At 42.9% G+C, this 17,955-nt stretch overlaps 1 protein-coding gene across 4 annotated transcripts in view; it reads right to left on the minus strand.

Moving 5' to 3' along the window:
* The window catches only part of PEX5L (peroxisomal biogenesis factor 5 like), a 213,064-nt gene that overhangs the window by 98,150 nt on the left and 96,959 nt on the right, over positions 1 to 17,955 (minus strand). For 2 of the 4 annotated variants that reach the window (XM_075555604.1, XM_075555603.1), the window contains 3 exons: positions 12,813 to 12,924; positions 3,360 to 3,554; positions 1,320 to 1,443 (listed from right to left, as the gene is read on the minus strand). In XM_075555604.1, the coding sequence (XP_075411719.1) occupies positions 1,320 to 1,443; positions 3,360 to 3,554; positions 12,813 to 12,924 (431 nt within the window). The remainder of the gene's footprint in view (positions 1 to 1,319; positions 1,444 to 3,359; positions 3,555 to 12,812; positions 12,925 to 17,955) is intronic. The other 2 variants (XM_075555606.1, XM_075555605.1) reach the window with 1 other exon arrangement.

The raw sequence follows: 17,955 nt of genomic DNA on the forward strand, positions 1-17,955 counted from the left end.
TTCTGCTTGTATACAATGGTTTTTGAAAATAAAAAGCTATATCCTCCCCAAAAAAGGATTTCAGATTTCAATATGTATTACAACTTAATATAAAGAAAACAAATATCCTCACAGCTGGACCAATAAACAACATTGTGATAAACAAAGGCAATATTAAAATTGTCAAAAATATTCTCTTATTTGTATCCACAATCAATGCTTATGGAAGCAGCAGTCAAGGAATCAAAAGACACATTGCATTGGGAAAATCTGCTGCACAAGACCTCTTTAAAGGGTTGACAAACAAGGATGCTATTTTGAGGACTAGGGTGCAGTTTCTCTAAGACATGGTCTTTTCAGTTGCCTCATAAGTGTGTGAAAGCTGGGCATTAAATAAAGAAGCCAAAGTTGAATCAATGCATTTGAATTTTGGTGCTGGCCTAGAATCCTGAAAGTATTATACATGTGCTAAAAGAACAAACAAATCTGTCATGGAAGAAGCCCGATAGCGAGACTGCACCTCATGCACTTTGAACATGTAATTAGGAGGGCTTGGTCCTTGAGAAAAGGACATCATGCTTGGTAAAGTAGAGAGGCAGAGAAAGCAAAGAGCCTCCGCAAGATGGATTGATACCCTGGCTGCAGTGATGGTTTGGAACGATTGTAAAGGTAATGTGAGACCTGGGGTCAATGTTTCTTTCTGTTGTATGTGGGGATGCTATGAGTGGGAACCGACTTGTGGCATCTAACAGCACACATACATAAACACACACATTCACCCATTTTTATTGATAGCTCAGCTACATATTCAGAATATGGTACATACTTAGTTACATATTCAACAATCATCATGTTGAATCTTAAGCCTTCCCAAATTTTTATTGTCTGAATTTTTAGCAATTCAGATGAACTAATTTAGCATTTGTAGAAGTCACCTTGAAATCTTTGGGTGTTGGAAATATTAACTGGTTTGGCTGTTCACCTGAATGTTGGGAGGCTGAAATTCGATCAGTGAACAAAGCACAGTGTTTAACTTAAAAAAAGAAAACAAAAACCATGCACAACAAAACCCCAAAACTTAACAAAACTTAAGAACTGAAAAAAAAAATCAGCCACTGCAAACCTTATAGAATCCAATTTCCTCTGACCCACGTTGGACCACCGTTAGTTGAAATCAACTCTTCCATGATGCTTAACTCTGATACAGAAGGGGTCAGACATGACACCAGGCATCTGAACTGATTGACCACAACTCATTAGCTATCTCAGGACACAAAAGGAGAAAGGCAGAAAAGAAGCCCAGACGTCAATGGATACTGTCTCGTGCCAAAATGACTCACCATAAGAGCTCTTTGGATCCGGTTCTTGAAGAGCAGGGCTTTCTCTCGGCCATTGGGAGTGCCTTGCTATTCTGGTCTCCGTGAAACTTAACTTCGTCCCATTTTTCCAGTTGTGTTTGAATGTCTATTAAGGACAGAGGAACGGGGGTGGGACCATGAGGTGGGGGGTGGGGTGGGGGAGAAAAGCATGAGGTGGGGAGAGAAGATGGGAAATTCGTTAAGATTAAAACGTTTTGTAACCTGAATTAACTCAGCGGAGCTACGAGTAGGCTCGTTTCCTTCCGGCGCCCATGCAGAAGACTTTCAACTTGATAAAATCGTGTGGTCAGCACAAGCCAACAGGCGAGAACCTCAGCCTGGCAATATTCCTCCAGATGTCTTACGGGGCTGAAGGAGAGTATAAAACTTGATGGCTGATTTTTTACTTGAAGATGAGAAACTGTGTCTAAATAACGTTCCCTACGCCCACTCCTTGGGCCCCAAGTACTGAGCCTAGTACAGAGCCTTCATTCTGCGGATTGAGCTGAGATGGGCTTGACCCCTTTTTTCTGAGAATTATACAGAGCATTTGTTTGATTTTTGTGGCTAGTGACACCTTCTACACACCCCGCATGCCTTATAGACTTTAAGAAATGTCGTCTGTCTTCATGAATCCATCTGCAGAAGATTTTTAACATGGGGGTGGGGGAGGAGGGAGAACTTCTTTGGGAAAGATTTTTGGTGGTCTTGTTTCGGTGGCGTCAAATAGCAGATCTCTATCAATAAATCTATCATGATCTTGCTAATTTATGAGTGTTTGTCATTTCCTTCACAAGATGTTTACTAGCGTCGTGAACGTGACACTTGCCAGGAGTCATCTCTTACAGAAGGGTGAGAAGGGGCAGCATTTTCCCACGCCTCTTCCCACAGCACGGCACTCTCCAATTCAAGACCAACCTTTGCAAGGTCTCGTGATAATTAATGAAACAAGTGCTGCTGAAAATAAAAAGCAAACCCTATTAAGACACATTGGCTTGCTGTCCACAGTCAAAGTGATCAGATCATTGTACATGACTTTCCTTCAATGCTAGGTCCATTCTGAATCCTGAGCGTAAAGCCATGGATAGAGTCTAGAGAGGGCTTATAGAGTTTTCCCGTTATCTTCCTGAGAAGGAGGATGCTTTTGCAACACGTTTGGCATGCTTCTAGAAAGAAATTCTAAACAAAACGGAGGTGGGAGGATACGGGAACATTTTCAGAGCATAATTTCTCACCCAAGGAAAGAATTGATAATGGGGATGGAGGGAAAGGAGACAACGAAGAAAGCCATGGGAAAGAAGGGAGTGGAAGAGAAGGTGGATCAACGGAAACAGGACAAATAGAATGGGAATAATGACAACACTGACACGTAAAATGATAACCAATGACATGGAACCATTTGTGTAAAATTATTAAGGGAGAACTCAATCCATTGTGCAAACTATCCCCTAAGACACAGTAAGATAGTACTCTAAAAATTCTTACTGGAAACTGCTGTACAATATGCATCTGAAGCTGAAGGAATCTGTGAGCCTATTGCCTGGGAACAACTTTTAAGCCTTGGACCCAAACAACTCAGGAGTCATCTTTAAACCAAACAACAATTTGAGCTCTTTGAATAAATTTTTTTTTGCCTCGACTGTCGCATTTTCTTGAATAGTTACATGATATTAAATGGAGAGCAGCAACTCTGGAACACAGAGGAGAAGAGTAAGGAGCAGAGAGAGTCGGTTAACTGTGGGGAAACAATGCAGGCAGACGTAGTGGGAATGCTGATAACCACTGGCTAAACACTGCATGTAAACATTGTTGAATAGCTATATGTTTTGCTTCACATATTTTCATTTCCAAAGAAGGACCTGCGCCCAAATCAATTTCCCAAATAGAATTAATCTTTTCCACTCCTTTCCCCATTGTCTTAATGTCACTTAGGGACCTGCCTTGTAGCAACAATCAGTTGGTAAACTTCGGCTTTCCAGCAGGGCAAGGTAGAGCAGCAGTAGACAAGAGCTCCTGTCTTACCTAAATCTAAGGATGACGTCTCGGGGACTCTGAGAGGCTGGCCTCTCTGCTCAGCATCTGCACTGATGAGGTCAGAGCCACCAGCCTTCTTCTTGAGGGATGAGGTTTTTGACGAGGCCTCTGACTTCTTGGCTTTGGTTTGAGTTTGAGAGACTGGCTCACTCAGGTCCAGGAGATCCAAGCCTGTGGTCAATACTGTCAGAGATGGGAGAGGTTACTGCTCTGAAATCATAACAAAAATACCTTTGTCATGGGTAGAGAAGAAATTTTATATTTTCAATATAGGCTAGAGACATCAAATTAAGTTAGCTTACCCTGAGTATATAAACATGGGATGTATTTAGTTTTCTTCTTCTTCTTTCTTTATGCTCTCCTTTATTTGCTAAAGGTGTAAATCAGTAAGTTGGAACCTTGACCAGCCTCACCAGCAATGAAAAATGCTAAGATAGTATCTGGGTACAGACACGCAAATCCAAACTCACTGTCAAGTTGATATAGACTTGTAGTGACCCTGTAGGACAGGGCAGAACTGCCCCTGTGGGTTTCTGAGACTGTCACTCTCTGCGGGAGTTGAAAGCCCTGTCTTTCTCTAGCAGAGCGGCTGATAGTTACAAACTGATGACTTTATGTATGGCAGCCCTGTGGGTAACCACGATTGCACCAGGGCTCTGGTTCAGAGAGTGCTCACTTGTTATTTTGGGTTTCTTTACAGAGAAGGTTTATTTTAAATTGCAGCATTTCCAAGAAAGAATCGATCTATTCTATATTCAGAAATATACTTGCAAAAAGTATTATAAGTAAGATTTGGTGAGGTATCCTGGTGTCTTTCTGTTTTAATTTTAAACTTCTAATGTACACAGGGTATGAAGATGTGCTGTTGATCTTCTTTTAATTAATTAAGTAATTTAATTAGAAAATAACCTGCTGTTTGGGCTCACACTGGAGCAGTATCTTATAATCCATAGCTGATGAATAGGTATACATGTTAATGCCTTGGCTGCTTAATATGCAAATTTCAATTTCAATGTAACACACCATGAAACTGGAGCACTAGGTTGATTACATTGTAGTAAATACTGTAATAAAGGAAGAAATAATAATTTGTTCAAATTCAAACTAGGCAAATGAGAGTTTCAAAGGCAGGCTTTGCAAACCTTTAATCTTTCTCTCAGCAGTGCACAAGTCTTTGACTAGCTCTTTGTGAGAGACAGAAGCCTCAAATTCAAGGTGCTTTCTCTAGCCTTAACTCTCCCCCAGCGTGGGCTGTTTCCTCCAGGAAAAGTTGCCTTCTGATCAGGCATGGCAGCTTTCTGGCCTATAGTCTTCTCTCCCTATCAGTGTACAAAAGCCACACAGGGGCTGCTGACACCTTACTGCCCACCGTCCTCACCACTGGCCCTCGCCACTCCTCCTTGTTGGCTCTTAGCTGTCGCTCCTGGTGGGGAATGGAGGTTTGCTTCACTTGGTTCTGTCCTTGCACCCAAGGCAAGGTCAGGGCTCCATAGAGCTCACCACTGGGATTTCCGGAGTATCGAGGAATCCTGCTGGCCTAGTGGTTACGCAGTGGGATGCTAACTGCAAGGTCACCAGCCACCCTGTGGGAGAAAGACCAGGCTTTTGACTCTAGTCGACAGTTACAGTCTTGGAAACCTGCAAGGGCAGTTCTACCATGTCCTATAGGGTTATTATGCATCAGAATTGGCTCAATGGCAGTGAGTTTGGTTTGCATACTGCCTTGGTGGCACAGTGGCTGGCTACTCTCTATACTATTAACTGCAATGTCAGAAGTTCAAAACCACCAGCTACTCCACAGGAGAAAGCCAGGGCTTTCTACTCTCAGAAACAGTTAAAGTCACAAGAACAGTTCTACCCTGTACCGTAGGATGGCTAAGAGTCAGGATTGGCTTGGTGGCAGTGACTTTGTTTTTTGGTCTTGCTCTCATACACTAAGCACCTTTGAGGGAAGCAGGAAAATCTCGTTTTCAGACTACAATCGCAAATTGCAGTGGTGAAGGTGTGAAGGGCGGGGAAGTGGCAAAACCAGGCTCCCACACTGCTTAGTTGTGTGATTTGGGGTAAAGTTCTTGACTTCTCTGAGTTTCCGTTTCCTTATCTGCAAAACAGGGAACTCAGAGTCAATCTGCTTCCAAAAGGTTACATCCCTGTATACCTTTGGGGGGGGGGGGTTCCACACTGCATGTGTGGGGCTCATGTGTCTGAATGGCAACCGGTTTGGTTGGGTTGTGCTTTTCATTAGGTGTGGTTTTGGATTCACTTACATAATGTGTGTACAGGGGCAGGCACATACTAGATATTAAATGAATGCTATTTATAGCCCTTGGTGGCCAATTTTTGAGAGTTTTCTTTTTTCCTTTTTGTCGATCTCACATTTTTCTTGTCTCCTTTCTATTTCAGGCAGGACCCAGATCCATACACTGACAGAAAGAGGGAGCCCCACTGGGAATAAAATGGGGCCTAAAACAGGCTTTGGTCTACCGAGGATCCTGGGAAGGCATTTATCATGAAGTGGCTGACCGTGTCAGCTTATCTCACCTGACTCTTCCTGAGGCGCTGGGAGCCTCTTGCCCAGGTTGAGATGCTTGGAGATAGGAGTAGTCTTTTTTAGCCAGGAAGTACTTGAGCGTGAGGGAAAAGAACTAGCTTTCAAAGCTAAGCTGTCCGGCTTCCCGTCTAAACCTCAAGCATGGCAGATGGCCAAGATAGGTTAGCATGCCACCGTCCCCACCCCAGATCCATGGAACACTTCAGCAGAAATTTCCAGGCCACTGGCAGAGACTCTGGGCCCCACGTGATATCCTTTTAATAGAAGGAAGTGGATGAAGGTCTCTAGATTGCCTCATCTCTCTCTCTTTTTTTTCAAACTGTACAATTAGGAATTAGTCACTTGCTCCTGGACTTCTTTTTGCAGTAAATTACATAGAAACGGTCCTACTTCTTTATAGGAAATGCATTTGTTACAGAATAATAACTGGTAATGCAATTCTGCGTCTGTGTCTCACCATTCAGAACAAATGCATTTCTAAAAAGAGTGCGAATTCTGAATTCAAGTTTGGCTCAGCGCTGTTTTTCTCCCCCTCCGAGGACGTGTTCTCGGCGTCTCCTGGGTTTGTTCTCAGCCCTTGAGCCCTTTGTTCTTTGCCCAGAAAATGTGGAACCAATGCTGGGGGCACACAAAAGGCCTTGCTGGTTGCCCAGTTGGTGAAGGGGGGGCCGTGTGAGGTCAAAGGACAAGCTTTGAAGTGGAGAGAGTCCCCATGGGCCTCATTTTCAAAAGCCCTGGAGGGTGGCTAGGTGGGCTACAGGCTTTCACCCTCTGGAAGGTGACGGTTCCTGGTTTGCTTGCATTGGGTGTGTTCTTTGGTTAAGATGGAAAATACTACATCTCACAGCGTCCTATGGGCTTCTAAGACAGCATGCCTTGGGATGGATGGATGAGGCTGACTAATCGGTGGAGTTTCTCGACATAATTTTACAGATTTTTCATAGGCACATGAAAGCTTGAGGTCTAGTATCTGTGTCTGTAAACCAATCAATACCAAGTATAACCCTTCTTACAAACCGTTTGCCACCAACTCATATCTGACTCGTGGCGACCCCGTGTGTTACAGAGTGGAACTGCTCCATCGGGGTTTCTTGACTGTAATCTTTGCACAAGCAGACTGTCAGGCCAACTTGCCAGACCTTTTCTACCTCTCAAGAGTAGCTGTGGAAGCCCGGGCCTGTGTGCAAACCCCTCGGCCTAGCTCCCGGTGATAATCTTTTCACGTACAGACCGACTTTCCTGCTTGGACACTGTCACCACTCACCGCCTCGTGGGCTGTATGGTTCCACAGTTCACAGGAGTCAGGCCCTTCTCCCTCTTCTGCTGCAACAGGGCGAGTTCCAAGCTCAGGGGCTTCTGAACGGGTCTCTATGTGCCCACGCGGGTCACCTGCCACTTTGTCCTATCATCCACATTTCCACTCAGCTAGCCCTTTTAGTGTGGTGATGTCATCTAGTCACTGTTCATGAAGTAAGGCACACAGAACAGTGGTGAAATGTCCTGGGTCAAATCCTAACCCACACATGTACTAGCTGTGCTAGGCATGTCACTTGGCTGCTTCGAGTTTTAGTATTCATCTGCGTAGCATAAGGTTCAGGCTCTACTTCATGGACCGAAACATCAAATGAAGTGCGTTGTCTAAAGCTCTTTGAACAGTATCAGAAGCGTCACAGTAATTCAAATACATGTTTATTAGGACCAGGAGACTGTCCTGGAAACTCTAAGGCTTCAAGGACACTAGACATATGAGGTTAGAAGTAATTGTAAATATGATCCATTGAACATATTTAATACAGAAAGTGCATAGAGAATCACTATGGATCAGAATGACCTTAACAGGAACGGGCTTGCTTGTTTGGGTTTAAAGTGTTGATGAGTAATTTCTTGTTTCATCCTCCTAACAGCTCTGTGAAATATGTGCTGGAATTTTGCATTTGAGAAAACTGAAGATTGAGAATATTAAGTAACTCGCCCGAATTCCGAGCTGGCCTGAAAACACTATAATGATTCTTTGAATACAGCTATATCCTACAGCTGAGACCTGTGGGAACGTGACATCACAAAAAGAGTTTGTAGGTAGGCTTGACTGAGAACTTGGAGAGGGAAAGATGATCGTAAATGATCCTGGTGGGGTAACCTCATCATAACGGTCCTGATACGATGGAGGCAGAAAAGGAGAGAGGCGAGGTTGCGGGCAAACATGCATGGGGTGTGGTGTGGTGGAGAACGCATGATGCGAACATGCCGGAGGCGTGGTGGTGAAGTGGTTAGGTGTTGGGTCTTGATCCGCATGATTGGCAGTTCCAAACCACCAGCCTTGAGAGAAGGAGGAGGCTTTCTATTCTTGTAAACAGTTCCAGTCTTTGCACCCTCAGGGGTGTGGCTGTGATTCGGCATGGTCTTGACAGCATTCTGTTTGGTGGGTTTATACTATCTATATAAATAGTATCAAAAATGGAGCAATGAGCCAGGAGCCAAGGAATGCAGGTAGTCTCTGGAAGCTGGAAAAGGCCAGGAAGTGCGCTCTTCCCAAAGCTTCCAGAAGGAATGCAGTCCTGCTGACATCCTGAGTTCAGGACTTCTGACCCATAGAACTGCAAGATTTACATTGTTTGAAGACCCTGTTTGTCATGATGGAAACCTGGTGGCATAGTGGATTATGCATTGGGCTGCTGACTGCATGGTCAGTAGTTCAAACACACCAGCAGTTCTGTTGGAGCAAGATGAGACTTCTTACTCCCCATAAAGGTTACAGTCTGGGAAACCCACAGGGCAGTTCTACTCTGTCATACAGTCTTTATGGGTCAGAATCATCTCTGTGGCAGTGAGTTTTCAGTTTGAAAGTTTGTCATAGCTGCAACCATAAATTTATCCAGCTGTGACCATCCAAACTCAAACACAGCCATTCCCTCCAAAGCCATTGTTCATTTCCACTTCTCTCCAATCTTTATCTGAACCAGAGGCAGTGTGTTGACCCTAATAACCTGGCTCTCCAAACTTTTATTCAGCCATTTGGGTAATCTGAGATTTAAATCCATCTAGAAACTTCATTTGGGGGCAGATGGGAGAGAAGGGAGGAATTAAAACAGCTTAGTTTTAATTCCTTTAGGTGTAATTTCTTAAGGATGAAAGAGAATATTTTACCTAACTATACACTTCTGGTTAATATAAAAAATACCTGAGTGACGATCACAGCCTATTGAACTGGAAGGGCCTCCCTGGGTGTTGTTGGGGAAACTAGAGTTTGTCACCCTGGGAGGTGAGATTGTTTAAAACATTAGGCTAAGCTAGCACCTATTATAAAGTCCTGATGGGCTCAAAAATAATGAGGAGGGCCCAGGCCCAGGTAGTGCTTTGTTGTACGAAGGGTCACCATGAGTTGGAATCAACTTGATGGCACCTAGTAACAACCACAACAATGAAGTCCGGAGCTCTGATGGTGCACAGATTTAGCATTTGGCTGCTACCAAAAGGTCAGTGGTTTGAACTCAGCAGCAGCTCTGGGGAGAAAGACGCGTCAGGCTGCGGTCATAATGATTACAGCTGTGGGAACCCTATGGGGCAGCTCTCTGTCCTACAAAGTCACTACCGATTGCCTGGCAGTAGGTATTGTGAAGCCCCTGTTCAGATCCTTTGACAAGGATAAAGCCAGAAATACCGATTTAGTAGTGTGATGGGTCTCAGAGTTTTGGGGAGTTTCTCCAAAGCAATATATCTACATGGGATGGTCAGAGAGGGCAGACCAAGGATGAACTTTAACTGTTCTGTTTTGCATACTTCCCTAGTGTCCCAGAAAATGTAACTGGAATTCTCTAACACAGTGGTTACAAACCCAGACCCTCTCGGTAGGACTTCGCCACTGAAGCCAAAGAAATTGAACTAAAATAAATAATTTAAGTAGCTATTCCTTTTCCACGGTTTATGCAATTAAGGTTGATATCTATCTACCAGGGCCATCTCTAAATCTTCTTTCAAGAACTCTTAGCAAGAAGCTATTAGGTTTCATAAAACGCATTTGGAAATGTTACATTACTTTTGCACTTGTGATATTTTGTTTGGTGAACTTTGTTAAAGGCAACTAGATCCAGGAGTAAGAATAATTTGTTTTTGAGTAAACTTTTTTTTCTATAGCAATTCTTCAACTAGTTGTCCAAGTTTATGGAGAAAATGCTATCAGACGATAGATCTTAATAGACATAAGGCAAGGGTCCCGTTTTCTTTGCTCTTTTGAAGAACTTTGTCTTGATTTTAAAACATATTAGACTTTCTTAGGAGATAATAGAGCAACAGGTTATCATTGCAATTCTTATACTAAGTATGTGTCTTATAATACAACTCATACTTAAAAGTATCTAATGTTGAATTCATTTTAGTCTTTGATAGATATATATCAATTATATATATGCAAAACATTCATTTAGTTACCAAGTTTAAATCAGCTGTGTTCTAAATCATTTTGGTTGAGTTACTACTACTAGGGATATAATTTGAAAAGGCCTACAGAATTTGCTTTTTCAGCAGGATTTAAAACAAATTAAAGAGAATGTGTGATGTTAATGGCAAAAAAATGGAAACCATTTTTATTAGATCATATTGATCATATCATCATTGGGTAATGAGAAAGATGTCGTAAAACCGAAATAAGAACAAAGTAGAAAGTATAAATTTAAACACCGGGGAAAAGCATACACATGAATACATAATTTAGGAGCCCTGGTAGCGTGATGGATTACACCTTGGGATCCTAACCTTGGCATCCTAACCGCAAGGTCAGCAGTTTGAAACCACCAGCTGCTCCTCAGGAGAAAGATGAGGCTTTCTCCTCCCATAAAGAGTTGCAGTCTTAGAAACTCACAAGAACACTTCTACTCTGTCGCTACTAGGACTGTACTACAGTCGCTACTAGGAGTCGGAATTGACTTGGTAGCCATGAGCTTGTGGTTGTTTTTTGGTAGATAGACTTTGGAGCTTCTCTAGGCGCTGCTGATGCTTTGTGAGCAACAATTAACCCAAAGAGCTCAAACCCACTGAGCAATGCCACCAACAGGGACTGGAGCTCAGTTTATGGGGAAATGATAGACACGAAAACCCTATGGAGGTCTTGTATTCTGCAGCGTGGTTACAGAGTAAAGTCAGCGGGAATCCAATGTCCAAGCAACAGGTCTGGCTTTCCCCTCTGGGAATGAAGCAGCAGATTCACTGAAGCAGAATGATCTGCTCTTTTAAGCAGAAGGGGTGGGCGATAAGTGGACTGACTCTTGTCAAAAGGCATTTCTTATGTGTGAACTGTATTTCTAAGAGATTAAAAAATTTATAAGGTTTTGCCTTGGGATACATACCTTGCTACCAAACAAGAGTTTTCCTTCAGGATAAAAACCTGGGTCATCCAGATGTACCGACCGCCAAGGGTGAGAACAGAGAAGCCTCAGACCCACCATTTAATGAGACCCATCCGTTACTTTGGAGGACAATCCTGTCTGTCGTGGGTCACAAGAAATTGCACTTCTTTTGATCCACCCGCCCCCTCAATATTCCACAGGGTTCTCTTTTATATGTTTGAAGAATCCAGAGAAAAAGTAGCCTTTGAGAGGAATCTTGTCCCCTCAGGATGGCTAAGTCCTGAGGATGCCCCGAGGAAGTCATTCCTAAGTGACTTAGCTGTGGCATCAGTGAGAAATGGAAAGGGACCAAAAGGTGGCCTCTGAGACAGGGATGCTGCCGTGGCATTCGATGGGTATTTATTGAGTGCCCGTAGGTGTCAGGACTGAGCTGGATGATTTACTGCTTGTTCATGCTTGATTCAGGAGTGTTCAAATGTATGATTGATGGAGGGGCAAGTAACACATTTGCAAGACAGAACATGACCTGGCCTTACCCTCAACCCTAGGTGTTGGGGAAGGGGCCTTGGTGTAGCAGTCAGCTAAGTCTTGGGCTGATAACCGAAAGGACAGTGGTTCAAACCACAACAGCCGCCCCCTCAGGGAACGATGAAGCAAGGGGCTTCGGGAAAGGCTTACAGCCTCAGAAATCCCATAGCGAAGTTTTCCCCTGCCCTGTAGGGCGGCTATGACTTGGAATCGAATCTGGCCGGTGAGCAGGGAGGTTGGTCGGGTTGGTTTAAAGGTCAGGGAGCGAGGGGCTGAGTGGCTGGGGATAGTTGTGGTTCAGTGGTAGGCTCGCAGTCGTCTATGGGAGAGGCCTGGATTTGATTGCTGGTCATTCAGCCTCATTACAGTCACCAATCGTCTGTCAGTGAAGGCATCAGTGTTACTATGATACTGAACCAGTTTCATCTGGATTAAGATGAAATAGGAAGAAAAGTCTGCTGATCACGCTGCAAAAAAAAAAAATTCCAGTCCATGAGACAAACCTATGGGTCACAATGACCTATGGGTCTCTGTGATTGGAGTTGCCATGAGTCAGTGACAGCCTTTGTGACAGCTACCCGTGACAAAGGGTCTCGGACATATCAAAAACCACGCTAATCTACTTTGAAAGGATTATTCCCATTTTTATTTAACTGGATGCTTGTTCACACAAAAATATTTCCAGAAATAATTGGGCTACCTGAAAGAACTTCAAACTCCTAACCCTGAAAGAGATGCCTGGTACCCAGTTGTTACTGCAATGTGACGTGAGAGGTGCAGAAGGAAGTGTGAAAATAATGCTAATCGTGGTCGATTCTCATCCAAGAAAACGGCGTAGGCCAGACTCACTGCAGCTTTCGAGCTGATGAACCGGCCTATATTTGCCCCTGCTGGAAAGTTCCCGTTGACAAGCTTCATCTGGTGGCAAACGGTATTCCCCACTGAAAATGCATGGCGGGACACAAATGGAACTCTTACTAGCATTTAAGTTCGCGTGACTGGAGGAAAGTTAGAAGGAATTACCGGCTGTGTTGGATGTTACTGGCCTCGCTATTGCCTCCGATTTGGTTTCACAGAGAAAGTCATCGATGGAGGGACTCAGGAGGGGTCTGCTTTCCTGCTGCTCGTTCACCAGCTGAGGACAAATGAACACAGGTGTCAAAGGCCTTTTGTTACACTGCAGAGTCAGATGAATTAAAACGCAGCCTTGCAACAAAAGAAGAGCATACATTTTTTTGAAAAGGGGGGAAAATTAAATCAACATTAGGGGGTGGGGCAAGAAAGAAAAGAAACCAAATGGAACAAAAATATGGGGAGTGAGCCTTTCAGCACTATCGACAAGTGTGGATGCAGCCAGCTTCAGTTTTAAAGCTCAAGCTTTCTCTCCCCACCCCCGTGACTACAGGCGTGGTAGAATTAGGCTCCACTGTCAATCTATGTGGGGAAAGGCACCTCTGGACTCCTAGTTGCTGGGGCGCTTGATCCTAAAGCTCTGAGTGGGACTGGAACTGTGGCTTCTCATTCTGAGTTGACATGCTTCGGTTTGAGTGGCCCGGCCGTGCCATGTGCACACAGATCGGTCTAGGCATATGAACAAACGCTGTCCGGATCACCCTCCTAAAAAGCCCAAGTGGACTACAGATGCACAATCTGAACATTTCCTTGTAATACTTTTGTACGGCGTGACAAATATGACTTTGGGAGAACAGAAACATTGATGGTAAGTATACAGGTAGCCAGGAGCTCTGTTGATGGAACTCCATGTGTAAAGGAGGTACCTGTCATTTTAATGATATTTTCCCATGGGCTTGACCTCTGCATTGACATCTTTCAGTTTGAAAATTAGTTGTTATTCTGCACTTCTGGACTTGCTCAAAATCTGTCTCTTGAATAAAGGAAGAGAGGCCATAAAAGACCCAACTCATGTTCTACAAAGCGGTTAATCCAGAAATTTGGGCGGGAGTTTTTATATTCGTTTTCATCAAAATAAGCATTGTTATCTGGTTTCCTAATTCTGCTTAAGAAGAAGGAGATGTGCCTAAAAAGGTCTAGACTGTAACACGTTATTTTGAAAGCTGCATCTTAAACGTGCTTAGGTGCACACCGGGCAGTCAGAGGGCATGTGCTAGAAGCACACAGACCAAGACAGATCGATGAATAAACACTGGCCCCATCGCCTTCCTAAGACGCTCAACTGACATACAGAGGCGCAATCTTACTTTCCCTTATAATAATTTGAAATGCTGTATTTTAAGACCCATAAAGTAACAAGCCAAGTGCTTTCGAGTCTTGCCAAACCCAGGTATTTTCTATGACTCCACTCTCTTCCACGTCATTGTTTCACCGGCACCAAGGCAGCGGTTTTATAGCTACAGCTTATGGACGATGCAAGGGATCTGAAACAGTTTAAATATATGAGAACAAAAATGCAATTGCATCATCTCTGAGAGAACCATATGGAAGCAATTAGTGCCCATTTGGGACTGGCCACCGGTACTCTGCCATGTCCAGGCTATCTAAACATGGCAAAGCTCAACTTTCCACCGTGGTTTAAGATTCTGACATCAAGTTGGCGACTTGATTCTCATACATATTCACTTGTGGGTGTGATCACGGGATTCGCTTGGGAAACGTCCCCTTTGTTTTGGTGCTCAGGTGACAGTGAGAAACATTTCTTCAATTATTTTAAGTTTCGGTCTCTACTGTATTTCTATATTTTCAGGGGCACACATTTCTCTAGAAATTAAGTTATCCAAAGCCTAATGTGATTTTAACCTTTTTACTTTTCCTAGTCTGTTCTTTTAACCATTAGTGGAGCTGAATCCAGGTCTTTGCTGCCTGAGCTCTCACATTCTTGTAGCTCACTCATCCTACAAGTATTGAGACATTTTGAATATTACATACTATAAGCCTCCCAGGTTTCTGAGATAAAACACATTTGAATTTTTGCAGATGCCATAGTCTATTTGAATTTAGGGGACATTTTTAGTGTTTTCTAGCATAAAATTCAATTTTATGATCTGAACATGTAGTTGAATGCACTGCCAAGGAATAGAATATACTGGACAATGAAGAAGTGGCTAAACTCAATGATTCCTGGAGGTATTCTGAAATAGGCAAGTACTATGTAAGAGATTAGTGTTCCCGGAACTCACTGATATTTGGTTCATGTACAAACTCTGCATATGTAGCAGTTTCCAAACCACACCTACTTCAATGTCTATTTGCTGGTAGAATTTAACCTTTGAATTACATGGGTCGCAGCTCCTCATTTGGCAAACCACGCCCACCTTCAGGCTGTGACATCCTGTGGCTATCAGTGAGATCTAAGTCCTTTTTGCTAAAACATTCATGGATCATGAGGGCCACAATCAAGTGTGGCCCCATACTCGCTTCTCTGACCTGATTGCAATAGGCTTGCATTTCCCAAGTATGGCAACCTGACTCCTGGCTCGGGTTCAAGGTCTTCTTGCCCCTTTTGCTTAGGTGTATGATGTGCACAGATTAAACACAACCAATAGAACTGGGGCTTTTAAAAATACAAATATACATGCCAAGACTATGTCTTTGATAATCATATTTCTATGCAAAGAAAGTCCTATCTTAATAGATAACTAAGAAGAACTGAATACTTTTAGACGTGCTATTGATAACTATCAATTATGAAATAAATTGTCGCTTTAGTCCATGAAAATTATCTTGAACTCTTTATTTTGAAGAATTAAATTCCTTTGTTAAAAAAGAGACTAGTAATACACTCCTAAATCGCACTGTGAATGCATGTGACCGGTTACCTGTAAGTTCAAAAGATCATTGCTCAGGGTATCAGATTTCTATAAGTTATTTTAGTTGTAAACTCTGAAAAACTATAGTCTAAATTTGATAAAAAGAATTCCAGAAATTACAACCTTTGTCCATATAAATGTCTAAATGGAAAAAATATAGGAAAAGGCCCAATCATTTGAGAGCTCTTGTACCTTTAGGCAACTCTGCTCATCAAAAGTAGTAGGATGATTTTAGGAGTCTGTTTCCTGATTTGTACTTCAGACTGATTTAGTGAAGAAAGCACATATATTGGTCTCAGATTTTCTCAGCAAGGGAGGAATGAAATGCCAATGGAAAGAGATGTCAACCCGAAGACACTGGTCTAAGGCTCTCCAGGCTTCTTCCAAGACTGCCTTGTTGAATCCGTGTCTCCTCTTTGACTGGTGCACACGCAGACTGATGGAGGTGTTATGGCTGCCTAATCCCTAAAACGAAGCTATTTCTGGGGTTTCCTGCCATAAAAGGAAGTGAAAGAGGAAGACTGCCGGCTCACCCACCCGCTGGAACCCAGTCTGGCTGTCAGGAATGCTCTGGCGTCGAGGTGGGGGTACGGACGGGGCAAAGGGGTGAAGAAGGTGAACTGCTGGATTACAGAGAGCATGAAAAGCCACGTTGGAAACGGCCGAGCTTCCAGGGTGTTGATGGAGATAGAGAAGATGAAACAATTTAAAATATTTCCTCTCAGCTCTGAGGTAAAATGATATGTCTCAAGCATCATAATTCCCCCCAATCCAGAACAATAAAAGGTGTCCAGTCAATGGTTACCCAATGGGGCACCGGCTTGACAGAAACCGAAGACGTAACAATCTTGGTCTCATACACTCCCATTTGAACTGTGTCTCAGGTAGATGAATCTAGCAGCCATTATCCTCTTCACACTCTATGCCATTGTTCCTTTGACTCCTGCAGGTTGCAAATAGGTTCTTTACTACAGCCCTCCTCAGTTTTGAAAAAGCTTACGGTTTTTATATAGTGTCTTGAAAATAAATAACTCTTTTTAGTCCAGGGAGTAACACAGCAAAAACTCAAACTGAATGGTTCTGGTGGTCCCCCTACACTTCATGTCTACTTCAGAATAAGGCTTATCCATTTTCTCATAGATTACTTTCATCAGTTTGAAAGTGCTGTATGGGCTTCCCTTAGTCTATCCTTTGGGTTGAGGATATAATAACTTTACAAAAATGAAACAAGGTGAGTCCATTGTTTGCTGTAACCAAACTGGAATGATTAAAACTTTGGTCCATTAAATGACACTTGCCATTGATTGGTAGGCCTTTGTTTCAACTTGTCTGCATTTTAAAAATCTTGCTCTGGCCTCTTCTCAATATTTGGCTAGTAGGGTGACGTCAGTCTTACCCGATTGACTCCGCACTCAACTTTGACCACCTCGAGGGTAGTGATCTCACTCAATTAGTTTTGCATCCTTGATAACAATTTAAAACTGTAGACTGGTTTGACACAGTCTCATCGAATGGGGAACTGTACCAGCCTGATTCTATGGACATCTTCAATTTGAATCTTGGTTTGATCAATTCATCAAGAGGCGAGTGATCTTCAGAAATATTTACTGGTAGTTTTTAAAAGTGCACATCTAACTTGATTTCTCTCCCCCAATGCCACATCTCTTAAATGTTTGGAAACCTGGTGGAACCTAAAAGGAACATTTCCAAATGGAAGAGGATCTAGAATTCTACCAAGAAACCACAGTGTCAAAGAGTGAGCACCTGGGGCAAATTGAAACAAAGGCCCAGGTGAGCCCCACACCAGCCAGCACTTGAAAAGAAGGACAGGAGCCTGTGCAAACTGAGCCTGTAGGACTTCAAGGCGTAACCCCACTAGCCCTCGGGATTTTAAGTTGGCAAATCCAATATTGGGATTTTGAATGAAAACCCTTAAATGGACAATGACCAGTGCAACAAAAAGAAATATGTCAGAAGTAAGAGAATGGAGAGGGCTTCCCTGCATGGACTCTTAGTCAATCGACATTCAAGAGATTACTGAATCTTTAACCTTCCTGGTAATCATAATAGTGAACAAAATATTCCAAAGACCTTCAATTGACTTATGACTTACACGCATTGGTTCATGTGGTTAAGATTAGTCATCACACACTCAAAATTGTTTTTAATTTACACCAACGCTGTGTTTTGTGTCGAACAATCTAATATTCCACTGTCTAGCTCTAACAGATCATTTTCTTTCTTAAAATCTTATCTGAGTATACATTAGTTTTAGTTTAACTTAAACATTTTTAAATTTTCAATATTAAAACATCAAATTATTTTATGGTCTACACTAAGGGGACACCAATTTGACCAAGATGAAGGAGTATATTTTGGTT

Source organism: Tenrec ecaudatus, chromosome 8 (assembly GCF_050624435.1).
Source record: "Tenrec ecaudatus isolate mTenEca1 chromosome 8, mTenEca1.hap1, whole genome shotgun sequence".
In the NCBI taxonomy this organism is placed as follows: Eukaryota; Metazoa; Chordata; class Mammalia; order Afrosoricida; family Tenrecidae; genus Tenrec; species Tenrec ecaudatus.